General features: G+C 39.3%; 2 protein-coding genes across 2 annotated transcripts; one reads left to right on the forward strand and one right to left on the reverse strand.

Annotated features, from left to right (window-relative positions):
• The first annotated feature begins 3,396 nt into the window (after positions 1-3,396).
• On the forward strand, positions 3,397-9,953 carry LOC137739350 (NADH dehydrogenase [ubiquinone] iron-sulfur protein 1, mitochondrial). Its single transcript, XM_068478909.2, has 5 exons — positions 3,397-4,031; positions 4,429-4,675; positions 5,403-5,697; positions 8,208-8,582; positions 8,772-9,953. Exons 1-5 carry the CDS (start codon positions 3,599-3,601, stop codon positions 9,669-9,671), a joined length of 2,250 nt encoding a protein of 749 aa, XP_068335010.2. The 5' UTR covers positions 3,397-3,598; the 3' UTR covers positions 9,672-9,953.
• A 1,121-nt stretch (positions 9,954-11,074) lies between these two features.
• On the reverse strand, positions 11,075-12,590 carry LOC137740309 (uncharacterized). Its single transcript, XM_068480171.2, has 3 exons — positions 12,280-12,590; positions 11,836-12,084; positions 11,075-11,415 (listed from the first exon to the last, which is right to left on the reverse strand). The coding sequence occupies exons 1-3, from the start codon at positions 12,393-12,395 to the stop codon at positions 11,337-11,339; spliced, it is 444 nt and encodes a 147-aa protein (XP_068336272.2). The 5' UTR covers positions 12,396-12,590; the 3' UTR covers positions 11,075-11,336.
• Between the last annotated feature and the right edge of the window lie 326 nt (positions 12,591-12,916).

A 12,916-nucleotide genomic window follows, 5' to 3' on the forward strand; every position in this document is an offset into this window, starting at 1 on the left:
CGAGTTGTTGGTAGCACCAAGCACCATTACCATGGAAGTATGCAACTTACAACAGGGGGATAATTGGATCACCCTGATTTATAAATTCCTTGCTCATGGCATCCCTTAGATGATAAATTTACAGCTAAGCAAATTCGATATAAGTCTCCCCGCTACATGATCATTAATGACCAACTCTACAAGCGAGGTTTTACCCTGCAATACTTAAGGTGTCTTACATCTGCTGAGGGGGAAATTATCATTCGAGAGATACATGAAGGAGTATGTCGAGATCATGCTAGATCTCAGTCCCTAGCACACAAGGCTTTTCGCCAGGGATATTATTGGCCAACATTTCACCAAGATGCCATCAAAATATCTCGCTTATGTGATAAATGTCAAAGCTATGCAACTATTCCTCATTCCCTTTCTGAGCATCTCACTCCTATGATCAGCCATTGACCCTTGGCCTAATGCTTGTGGGGAAGGGCAAGTCGTTATGCGATCGTTGCAGTTGACTACTTCACAAAGTGGGCCGTAGTAAAATGCTTGGTAACCATTATTGAGGCAAAGATAGAAGCCTTCTTATGGAAGAGCATCATTTGCTAATTCGGCATTCCCAATACAATTGTCACTGACAATAGACGACAGTTTGACAACAAGAAGTTCAGGATTTTCTGCTCTAAGTTCAACATAAACTTATGTTTCGCCCCCCCCAGCTCATCCCCAGGCTAATGGACAAGTTGAGGCCATCAACAAGATAATCAAGCGCACCTTGAAAACCAGCTTGGACAAGGCTAAATGTTGTTGGCCATAACTTATACCCTAGGTTCTTTGGTCATATCGAACTTCGTATCAGACTTCAACATGAGAAACTCCATTCTCACTTGCCTTTGGTATAGAGGCAGTTGTCTCAGTTAAGTTTGAGCAAGCAACATACCGAGTTAAGAACTACATGCAAAGTGAAAATGACAAACAACTCACCCTTAACTTAGATCTAGTCGAGGAACACAGGGACCAAGCTTACTTGAGGAACATCATTTACAAGCAGCGTGTCTCCAACTACTATGACTCTACGGTCAAACCTCGCTCTTTCAAAATGGGGAACTGGGTATTGAAGAAAAGACTACTATGTGACAGAGTCCCGAGCGAAGGCACACTCAGTCTAAATAGGGATGAACCATTTGAAGTTGTTGGCATCAGTTGCCCTGGCTCCTACAAGCTCAAAAGTTCCAATGGCAAGACCCTTAGCCATCCATGGAACACTGATCACATAAAGTACTATTACAGGTAGACTCACATTATATAAGTGTTGAACTATAACCAATTGACATCCTTTGTAAGGAATGCCATTTGGCACGAACTTAATAAAAAGGTGATTCAGACAACTTCATCCAAACGTTTTTACATTCCTAGCACCGAAACACTTGGTTTCACCCCGACCTAATAAAATTGTAACTCAAAACCTCAACTCAAATGACACCGCATACTCGAGTTCGAAGCTTTAACATCAATGCTTTCAACATGAAATAAAGTCTAAGCATATGTCAACAAGACTATGCAAGTAAACAAACATCTTCAAAGTGTATTCATTCAATTATACTCAAGTCATGGGTTGTATCCAAACAGAGGATCTATTCGAACATAGCCAAGCATTCATAAATGATAGTGCAAATACTTAGCACTTAACATCAAAATAAATGGTGCAATGTCGTAAAGATCTATACACAAAAAAGCCCTCAGGCACCTAACTTAACACACAACATCTATGCAACAAACTAGTGCATGTAGGAAGTGAAGGCACTACGAATCATCCTTATCTGAGGTCGAACTCTCGATAATATCATGTTGTGTCTCGCCTCCATTACCATCACCGCCATCCTCTGCATCTCCAGGGCCATCCTCACCATATTGAGTCTGCTCATCAACAATGTTGCTATCCTCAACTTTAGGATTAATAGTTAGACGGGATTCCTTAATTATAAATTATTATATATGTAAATACACATAATTCCTTAACTTTAGGATTAATAGTTGGACATGATTCCATAATTATAGGATTTGAACTAATTCGTTAATAACTTAAAACTCTCTCGTATGAATTATAGGTTGGGTGATTTTGGGGTGATTATGAAGGATGAGAAGGTGAGTATTGCGTCTGCTGCTGGGCATCAAGTGAGAGTATCATCCCCATTTATGCTTAAAGTTATTGCAGCATGGAAGGCTACAATGTTGCTCCACCATGAGTTGCAGATGATTGCACAAAGACTTTTTTGAGAGAAACTCGTTCATATTATCATAGTACTTGCTGCTCTACAATAATTTGATGATGATTCTTTTACCTGGGTGCTGTTTTGAATGATGCATGACCTTTTTTGCATTTAATTTCTTGTGTCCGTTTTAATCATGGCCTTTGAAATTTAATCCAACGTTTAAAGTTATTATAACTTTTAATGGGACCCCCTATTTTTAACCATTGGATCAAATTTCAAGGGTCAGGATTATGTGGTCAGTAGGCTCAGATGGAAAGGGATTCGAAGATGATCCTTTTCCTTAATCATGGTTAAAGTGAAGCAAACGGTGTGGCTCATATGCAAGGTATGGCGTGGGAAAGTGATCCAGATGTCACACTTGGTTTCGTTGGTGTTTTATCTACCTGTATTATAGGATTATTTATTTATTTATTTATTTTAATCAATCTACCCTATTATATACTCTATGTATTATAGATTAATAGTAACTTATCTACCTATATCACTTGTTTTTGATAATTCATCTCAAATTAAATGTTTATCAACCTCTACCAGAGGTTTTTGCTCGTAGTTTGTAGAGTATATTTGCTTCCTAGGTATAAAGTATTTGCCTTCCTATATCATAGGTATATATGAAGGTAGACAATACTTTTGTTTATCTATCTGTATAATAGGTTTTTGTTTATAATCTACCTCACATGTTTTGGACTTAATTTGAAAAAAGCTGAATATTTTGGACTTGGATCAAAATGCACCAAATTTTAATTCAATTAATTCAAAATCTTATACGAGATGTGAGATTTGTAGATGCATAAAATACACTAAAAAATCTCTTCAATTCCCTCTAGTTCCTCAACCTTTTCAAATTATTTAAAATCAAATTTTAATTGAATACACCTAGATTGTTATAAACTTCTTTAAACTCTTAATTGAATACACTTAGATTTCTATGAATTTTAATAAACCATGTTAAAATCCTAATAGAATACACATTGAAATTCAGATAATCATTTAAAATCCTGATTAAATCCTCCTAAATTCATTAAAATAATTAAAATCTCTCAAAATTCCAATTGAATACACATGCTAAAAATTCTTTATCCAACCGCTAGATTCTTCTGTTGCCTTGTATGGAATTTCCGTGCAAGTAAAGTGCGTATGCCTCCTTTGGGTTCTACAAAACAAATGGGCTCTCAATGGGCCTCTTCTTTCGTTAATCAATTTGGGAAAGAGTTTCCACTTCCAACGTCGCAACGCAACGACCACACCTTCCATTTCCAATTTTCTCTCCGTCTTCATATAGCTCACAGAGCTTCTGAAAGCAGCAAAATCGAACACATTGCGAGTGCGAGCTATCATCGACAGCAATGGGGTTGGGATCGCTTGCTTCGAGGGCCCTGAGGCCCACATCGTCAAGGCTCCTCAGCTCTCAGAACCCCAGACCCTTCTTCTCCTTCCACAGGGCGGTCTCAACCACGCCGGAGCTCCAGAACGCCGACCAATCAGCGGCGGCGGCCCAGCCCGACCCCCCCGCGGATCTCCCTCCTCGAACCCCTGTGGGCGGGGCCCGTGTCCACTTCCCGAATCCCGAAGATGCCATCGAGGTCTTTGTCGATGGATACCCCGTCAAAATCCCCAAGGGATTTACTGTGTTGCAGGCCTGTGAGGTCGCCGGCGTTGACATCCCTAGATTCTGCTACCATAGCCGGTTGTCGATTGCCGGTAACTGCCGTATGTGCCTTGTTGAGGTTGAGAAGTCCCCGAAGCCCGTCGCCTCCTGTGCCATGCCTGCCATGCCTGGTTAGGTTCCCCTCTAACCTCCTTTTTCAGCTTGAGTTAGCTGTTTGTTGCTTCAAAGTTCCGATTTTCGGACTTTCTTTCGGGGTTTTCTGTTTGTCGAATTCCTAATCTCTTTAGTGTATAACTTAATTGACCATTGGGGTTACATGTTTCCTCCGTAGAATTGTGAATTATGATTCTATTTCACATTAGGATTTTCGGTAGTGCACAATTTTGCGAGGTTCTGATTATTGTTTTTGGATTCACAGTAACATTTTGATTTTGATATGATATTTTGTTAGTTGAGCAATACATTGTTTGGCTATGGCATAATTTGGTTGTGGTTACAGTAGAATTAAATTTTACTTTATCTTTTTGTGCATAAAGTTATGATTTTTTGACAAAAGTTTCTTCTTAGGCATGAAAATTAAGACCGATACACCAATAGCAAAGAAGGCTCGAGAAGGGGTGATGGAGTTTCTGCTGATGAATCATCCCTTGGATTGTCCAATTTGCGATCAGGGAGGAGAATGTGATCTGCAGGATCAGTCTATGGCATTTGGATCTGATCGCGGCCGTTTTACTGAGGTGAAGAGATCCGTAGTTGATAAGAATCTTGGTCCTTTGGTGAAGACTGTAATGACTCGGTGTATTCAATGTACAAGGTCAGAATCCAGCATTACCTCTTCTTATACACCAAATATTCACTACAGTTCTAGTGAACTGTATGATTTTTTGGTAAAATTTTCTTCTAGTGTAATCTTTTTTATTCTAAAAAAATACACATTTTTTTAGTGATGCTAAATATTGTCATAGTTTTACCTCTAAAAGTACACAATCTCTAAGTGTTGGTAGTCTATCCGTAGTGTTTTGTGTTCGACAGTGAGTTACTGAATGATCGATCTATTTGTTGTTTGGTGTTATGTATTTTTAGTGATGCTAAATATTGTCGCAGTTTTACCTCTAAAAGTACACAATCTGTAAGAGTTGTTAGTGTATCCCTAGTCTATTGCATTCGACAGTGAGTTACTGAATGATTGATCTTTTTGTTGTTTGGTGTTAGTGTATTTTTGGTGATGCTAAATATTGTCGTAGTTTTACCTTTAAATGTACACAATTTCTAAGAGTTGCTAGTCTATCCCTAGTGTATTGCATCTGACAGTGAGTTATGACATTCGGAAATCATGTAGTCCATGATGTTTTCTCTAGGTAGAGTAAGTTTTCAAATTAACAACGTACATCACATCGTTGATAGGGTTTAAGTTTATCACCTTCTTATAATAAATTTTTGATATATCAGAAAACAGTTGCATCATTCATCGACTTGGATAGAGCTCTTTTTTTATTTGTAGTTGCAAGCTTCTGATATTGAAAGTGCGTTTGGTTGAACAGGTGTGTCAGATTTGCAACTGAGGTTGCGGGGGTTCAGGACCTTGGCATGTTAGGTCGTGGCAGCGGAGAGGAAATTGGGACTTACGTCGAAAAACTTATGACAAGTGAGCTTTCCGGAAATGTGATAGATATCTGTCCAGTGGGAGCCCTAACCTCAAAACCGTTTGCATTTAAAGCTCGAAATTGGGAATTAAAGGGAACAGAGACCATTGATGTTACTGATGCTGTTGGATCCAACATTCGAATTGATAGCCGAGGTCCAGAGGTCTTGCGCATTGTCCCACGATTAAATGAGGTAGATTTTATTAGACTACTTTTGATGATTGTTATCTCTGAGACTAGGTTTCTGCATTACTAATATATGCCAATGATGATTACACTAAACTTCAAAACTTACAACTTGCATAGACTAAGATTTTTAACGTATGATGTAAGGGCTGATATTAGTCATTTTTAATTTCTCAAATATGTATAAATTCAAGTGCCAAGGTAGCTGAGATAAAACAGTTCTGATAATTGATGAATCATTAATTATTTCTTTTATTCCTGTTAATTGGATCGTTTGTTTTATTCATCTGGAAGTTGACAAGTCAAACGTCACTTGCTTCCCTCATCCTTCACCTTTTTATTTTATTTTATGAACAAACGATACTATCTACACTAAGGGGGTGGGGGAGTGGGCTAAGCCTCAAATTAGGCTTGCAATAATTTGGTTCAAATTCGCCTTTGGTGAGAATCGAACCTAAGACCTTTCACTTACAAGTGAAGAGGAATACCACTAGACCGTAGTACTAAGTGGCCCCTCACCCTTCACCTTGAAAACCGTATAAAACAGTGGGTTCCATAAGAAGATTGGGGCTCTCCAAATGTGAGGCTCAATGGAGGGGTTGGGCCCTAAAGCTCGATTGTTGTGAAGGGTGAATGAGAAGGTGAAAATTAAGGATAAACATCTCAAACAAAGGGGCCTCAACTCTTTGGGGACTTCAATATGGGCTGCATGTAGATGTTTGGGACTTAAATATTGTCACTAGGCTCCAGAAAAGCTCATGGGAAGACATTATTCAAGGCATTAATTTGTTTTATTCTTGCTGTCAGTTTCAGTGGGTAATGGGGAAAGGGTGAGGTTTTGATAAGAGAGGTGGGTGGGGTTTAATGCATATGTCTTTCTTTTCCTAGACTGTACAGATCATCATTCTCATATCTTTTCCATGTGCTTTAGTTCCTGTCATCTTCCTTTGAGCGAGAATTTTGGGTTTCATAGGAATTTGAATGCTCAGGATGTTCGGGAGCTGTTGTCCTTATTAACTTGGTCAATGGGTGTAGTGCTGGTCTTGTCCAGGGTGGATGGGGGAGATGGATGTTGGAGGCCGAAAGTACCGCCTAAGGCATAGGTGTTAGCGTGGTTTACCACTCACTGGAGTGTTAACACTTGTGTTAGCATTAACCATCTGTTTTTGTACTAGACATAGCATATGTTTTTGGGTGGGAGGAGGGTATGGTATTGAGAAGTTGTGTGATGTCTATTATCTGGGTTATTTTGGTGGAAACTAATACGATGAATTTGAGAATGTGATTATCTCTGTGAGAGGGTTTGCATTTGTTAGAGATAATTCTTTCTCTGCATATGCCTTTCTATTCCTAGACTGTACAGATCATTACTCTCATTTCTTTTCCATGATAGGCGTGCTTTAGTTCCTGTCATCTTCCTTTCGGCGAGAAATTTGGGTTTCATTGGAATTTGAATGCTCTGGATGTTCAGGAGCTATTGTCCTTATTAACTTGATTAATGGGTGTAGTGCTGGTCTTGTCTAGGGCGGATAGGAGATGGATGTTGGAGGCCAAAAGCCCCACCTAAGTCACTGGTGCTAGCATGGATTATCACTAACTGGAGTGTTAACACTTGTGTTAGCGTTAACCATCTGTTTTGTACTATATATTTGCCTCAGTATGCATATATTTATGGGTGGGACGAGGGTATGTTACTGAGAAGATCTGTGATGGCTAGTATCGGATTATTTTGGTGGAAAGTAATACAGTGAGTTTTGAGCATGTAATTGTAAGAGGGTTTGCTTCTGTATTTGAGAGATGGTTCTTTCTCTGCAATTTTATTCTAATTGTAATGTAGTTGTTCACTAGGAGCCTGTGCTCTTTGCACTATTGGAGATTTCAATTGGTTGCACTTTTTCAGATCGGCGGTCCAAAAAGCAGAGTTGGCCTTGTCTTTTTGTTTGTTTGTTTGTTTGTTTGTGGGTTGGTTGATTGACCTGACTGTTAGTGACAGGCCTACTTCTCAGCCATGAACTTCATGTTTTTGATCTTTTGACTAATTGTCTTCTTGAGTCCTGATGATTCATAGGAGCTACATTTGGACTACCCAAAACACTTTAATTGCAACCTAATCTTATGTTCGAGTCAAGAAATTTATCCTAGTCCGGTCTTTTAGTGTTAACCTTGAATGCCTGCTCCTGTCATGTTTTGATTCGGTCTCAGTTGTTCTGAACCTATCTCAACTGTCGTGAGTCCATATATTTTGCTTTTAAGTTTGCCATCAGTGTTGATGAGTGTTGATGCTTTTTAAATCTGCAAGTTACCCCATGTTATTGAATTCTTCTTTAACACCATTTGAGTTCCTATTGGATGTTAATTACAAGCACGTCATAAAATTTGCCAGTCTACTTGAGCGCTCTAGCACCACATATGCCACATATTAATAGACACTGAATTGTAAAACATACGGGTGTTATCATCCACCCTTTTATAGTAATACTTCCTTTGTATAATGTATTTGCTTACTACCTCGTGCAGGACATAAATGAAGAATGGATATCAGACAAGACTCGTTTCTGTTATGATGGTCTGAAGAGGCAGAGGTTAAATGACCCTATGATTCGTGGTGCTGATGGGCGCTTTAAGCCTGTGAGCTGGCGGGATGCCCTCGCTGTAGTTGCCGAGATGGCTCATCAAGTTAAACCAGAGGAGATTGTTGGGGTTGCTGGCCAGCTATCTGATGCTGAGTCCATGATGGCACTGAAGGACTTCTTAAATAAAATGGGGTCAAACAATGTCTGGTGTGAAGCAAATGGTTCAAACTGTGACGCTGATCTTCGATCTGGATATATTCTGAATACTAGCATCGCTGGTCTGGAGAAAGCAGATGCTTTTCTGTTGGTTGGTACCCAGGTATGTTTATGGTCATCTAATCATAATTTTTGCGGTCCAGTTTAAGTGATTTCCACCTGCCTCTTACACGTTTGTATGACATGCTAAGGATTAGTGGATGGATAGGTAGGGACTAGTGGGGGTCTTTGATCATCAGTGGATTCATTGTGTTTTGTGTTTTAATTCATACTGTCATATTATATTTACCAGCCAAGGGTAGAAGCTGCTATCGTAAATGCTAGAATCCGGAAGACTGTGCAAGCTACCCATGCCAAGGTTGGGTATGTTGGCCCTCCAGCTGATTTCAACTACGAACATGAGCATCTTGGCACAGGCCCTCAGACACTTCAAGAAATTGCTGAGCGTCGTCACCCATTTTCCTCAGTCCTCGCAAATGCCAAAAACCCTGCTATCATTGTCGGTGCTGGGGTCTTTGAGAGGAAAGACAAGGATGCAATTTTTTCTGCTGTTGAAGCCATTGGAAAATACGCTAATGTTGTAAGGCCTGATTGGAATGGATTCAATGTACTGCTTCTCAAAGCCGCCCAGGCTGCAGCACTTGACCTTGGACTTGTGCCAGAATCTGGAAACAGCATCGAGTCTGCAAAGTTTGTTTACCTGATGGGCGCTGATGATATCAGTTTGGAGAAGGTTCCAAGTGATGCATTTGTGGTTTATCAAGGGCATCATGGGGACCAGGGTGTGTATCGTGCTAATGTCATCCTTCCTGCGGCAGCATTCAGTGAAAAGGAAGGGACATATGTAAACACTGAAGGGTGCTCTCAGCAAACAGTACCTGCAGTTCCGACTGTCGGTGATGCCAGGGATGACTGGAAGATTATTCGGGCTCTATCTGAGGTGGCAGGTGTACGGCTGCCATATGATACACTTGGGGCCATCCGATCGCGGATTAGGACAGTGGCACCAAACATTTTGCAAGTAGACGAGAGAGAGCCAGCTACCTTTCCATCATCGATTAAGCCTGAGTCCACTCAGAAGGTGGATTCGACCCCATTTGGGACTGCTATCGAGAATTTCTATATGACTGATTCGATCACAAGAGCTTCAAAGATAATGGCACAATGCAGTTCATTGCTCCTGAAGAAGTGAGGATGGTTTTATGTTATTCGAATAAAGTCGCAAATTCACATTTTTTTCTCCTGTTATGTTTATTGGGTTGTTTTGAGGCCCTGTTTGGCCAGAGCTTCTGGCATATTGGAAGTACTTCCAATAAAACTACTTTTAGGCTTTTGTTTCACAGTACTTCAAATGAAATGTATTAGGATTTTTTGTGTACAACTATTTGCATTTATACTTTGGGATTTTGCATTCCATTTGTGTTACGAAATATGAAAACCATGAACGACATGGGTGAGGCTAAGTTGGCTAAAACAGTGTTATCTGGTAAGATTTATCAGCTACTGCATGGAGGCAGTCAAAGAGTTTACTCTTTGACAAATGATCTCTTGCAATTCTATCTATATCGGTGAAGATGAGTTTGATCCAGCCAAATCACAGTTTTTCAAAACCAATCCTGGATGCAATTGGAAAGGGAGTTCTCAATTGAAAGAAAAGAAAAAGAAAAAAAATGACTTCCCTTACAATGATAAAAAAAAAAAAAAAAAAAAAAAAAAAAAAAAAAAAAAAAAATTTGAAGAGGTCAAAAAGAGCATCTACTTGACACTTTGTGTTCCATGTTCGCCTCTCCAATATCGCTTGTAACAAGAAAAGGCGGGAGAAGTTAACAACTCTATGAAAATACGTACACACTTGATTTGTGGATTGTTGATGACATGGAGCTAGAAACTCACCCCTTAGGTTTAAAGATTACTAGCAAGAGACTAGAGTGGTGCTGGGGTCACCCATTTTATGACCTCACCACCGCTAAGGGTTAGAGAGTTTGGCACCAATTGTGTTTGGGTCATCTTGTATATGAGGCTATTGACGGATCCACATAGGACTATAGGAGCCAATGCATGCAATTGCCCCCGCTCACCACTAACGTTACACAATAAATTGTCCAAAAGTCCTTTGTTATTCTCCATGAGCGCAAATTTTATGAGGACAATATGCTTGACAAAATGCCTCAAAATTTTGCCAATGTGGTATATGCACGTTTCATCTCGCCCCTAGGATAACAAAATTCTTCAATCCGCCACTACGCGAGACAATGTATAATGAATGGTTTGAGCACATATCTCAGGAACAAGACGGTACATTAATATCATTTTGTGTACTAACCTTTGTTAATTATCACTAATTGACAACTGTTATGGCCACCAAATTATTCCCCAGCTGGGTGCACGCTTTGTTTGTTTTCCTTCTTGTTTCTGGGTCTCGCCTGCTGGCCTTGCCTTGTATTGGTCTTGGTTTTGTAGGATACTGTTTGTTTATTTTAATAAATTTGGTCTTTCATATAAAACAAAAAGCAATCAATTGGATTTGATGGTCGTGAATTTTAAGCGGATGATTCAAACTCGACTACAAGTAGTGGACATACACTTCTAACCAACTGAAGCAAAATTAACCTAATGTTTATAAACTTGTGTAATTCATACAAAAACGTTTAAAATTACATAAAGACATCAAAAGTAGACCTACAAAACGCAACACACACTATTTCCTTCCTATCTCTTGCACTTTCTTATTCAAAAGCCAATATTACAAACAAAAGGAAAACCCTAGGACCTTCTAGCAGAGCACATGAGATAGCAAGAGCGAGCAAGCCCTCCACGGCCATGAGAGTATGAGATGAGGGCTTTGTTCGGCTTTTCTTTATCCTCGAAGAAGAAGACTGACCCCAAACGAAATCGTGCACCCTATAAGCCCGAATATAGCCAAAAACCCGTATTTCCTGTCATTGCAATAAAAAAGAGTAAATCAAGTCTGACATGTTACGGTTCCACCGGTCACATAACAATTTGTAGAATTGTTAAGTGAAATCTTATTAATAGGAAAGTACATTTGGTCTATATTTATAGTCCATACGTTATTATAAAAATCGAATGTATTATCGCTCTACAGATACAATCTTATAACGTATCATTCAAGTCACAATTCTACACAAAAGATCCTATTAGTTGATCAATACTCTTCTCATCTCAAATTTCTCTCTATATATATATATATAATTCAAAAGAAAAAAAAAAAAAACAAACGCACAATGACTATTTTAAAATGCAAATAACAACCTATATATATATTGATGTATCATTAAATTAGCTAGGGTAATTGGCAAGATTGTAAATTAGTGGAAAGAAGAGGGCATATATACCCGATGGCGAGGCGGTTCATGGGGTCACCGGTGGCGTAGCCTTTGAAGTAGAAGTAGCGAGTAAAAGCAAAGAAGAAGCCAAGGGCGGCGGAGATGCAAGGATGCTTAAGACCTCCCAAAACCAGAAGCACAAAGAACATGGGCATCATTTCGAGAGAGTTCTGATGCCCTCTCTGAACACAGTTAAACACGTTCGCATCTTTGTTCTCCGATTCCGACGCATACATGGTCGGATATGGCACCTTGTACCTGCGGCGGTCGTTGTCCAATTCCAATCAATTAATCACATAATTAAACAAAAATATACGGAAATCAAACAATAATTACGCTAAATTCATCTAAACTACATGAACGAAAGGAGGAGACATAAGTGCAGCGTCCTGCTCTAGCCAACTCGACGGAGCTCAAGTAGGTACGAGGAAACAGAGAAAGATTTAAGCATACCGTTTCCTGGCCCGGCCAACTTGGGCAGCCATCCAGAAATTGAGAAAGGTGTAGAGAACGACGGCGAGAACTACATAGCCGTATTCTTTGGGCAGCAATTCAACTGCAGACGACATTTTTGTTTTCTTTTATTTCTGATATGAACTGAAAGATTACTATGGGGAGGACGAAAATTAGGGAAATGGTTTTATGGATTGATCGACTTTTGAGCTGACCGACTGGTGGGGGTGCGAAACTATGGATATGGTCCAATGGATTGGATGGTATTGGTATTGGTATTGGTAATCCACGCTCACTCTTATACTTATTTTCCGACTTTTTCTGCAAGGCAACTTTTGAGTTTAATATTTCAACTGTCAAATTAATATATTATATGTTTGACAAAAAAAAAAAAAAAAAAAAAAAAAAAAAAAAAGAACATATAATATGCGTGTAACAAAATATACATTTGTAGGCTTGTTCAACAAGTAGTACTTGCATCTCTTTTAGAGGTGGGCTCCAAAAAACGAAAACAGAAAGAAATTGGGTAGAATACCGAATTGAAAAAAAAAAATGAAAATCGAACCAAACAAAAAATTATTGGTTTGGTTTCAATGGTTTTAATATCAGACCGAATCGAACTGAATAAGACATAATT

The sequence above is a fragment of the Pyrus communis genome, chromosome 9 (genome assembly GCF_041283825.1).
Source record: "Pyrus communis isolate YQ-2024b chromosome 9, ASM4128382v1, whole genome shotgun sequence".
Lineage (NCBI taxonomy): Eukaryota > Viridiplantae > Streptophyta > Magnoliopsida > Rosales > Rosaceae > Pyrus > Pyrus communis.

Coding starts and splice junctions, on each gene's coding strand:
- LOC137739350 (XM_068478909.2), top strand. CDS start 3,599: ATGGGGTTGGGATCGCTTGCTTCGAGGGCCCTGAGGCCCACATCGTCA. Junction 4,032..4,428: donor TGCCATGCCTGCCATGCCTG/GTTAGGTTCCCC, acceptor GTTTCTTCTTAG/GCATGAAAATTAAGACCGAT. Junction 5,698..8,207: donor TTGTCCCACGATTAAATGAG/GTAGATTTTATT, acceptor TACCTCGTGCAG/GACATAAATGAAGAATGGAT.
- LOC137740309 (XM_068480171.2), bottom strand. CDS start 12,395: ATGTCGTCTGCAGTTGAATTGCTGCCCAAAGAATACGGCTATGTAGTT. Junction 12,085..12,279: donor GTTGGCCGGGCCAGGAAACG/GTATGCTTAAAT, acceptor CGACCGCCGCAG/GTACAAGGTGCCATATCCGA. Junction 11,416..11,835: donor ATGAACCGCCTCGCCATCGG/GTATATATGCCC, acceptor TTGCAATGACAG/GAAATACGGGTTTTTGGCTA.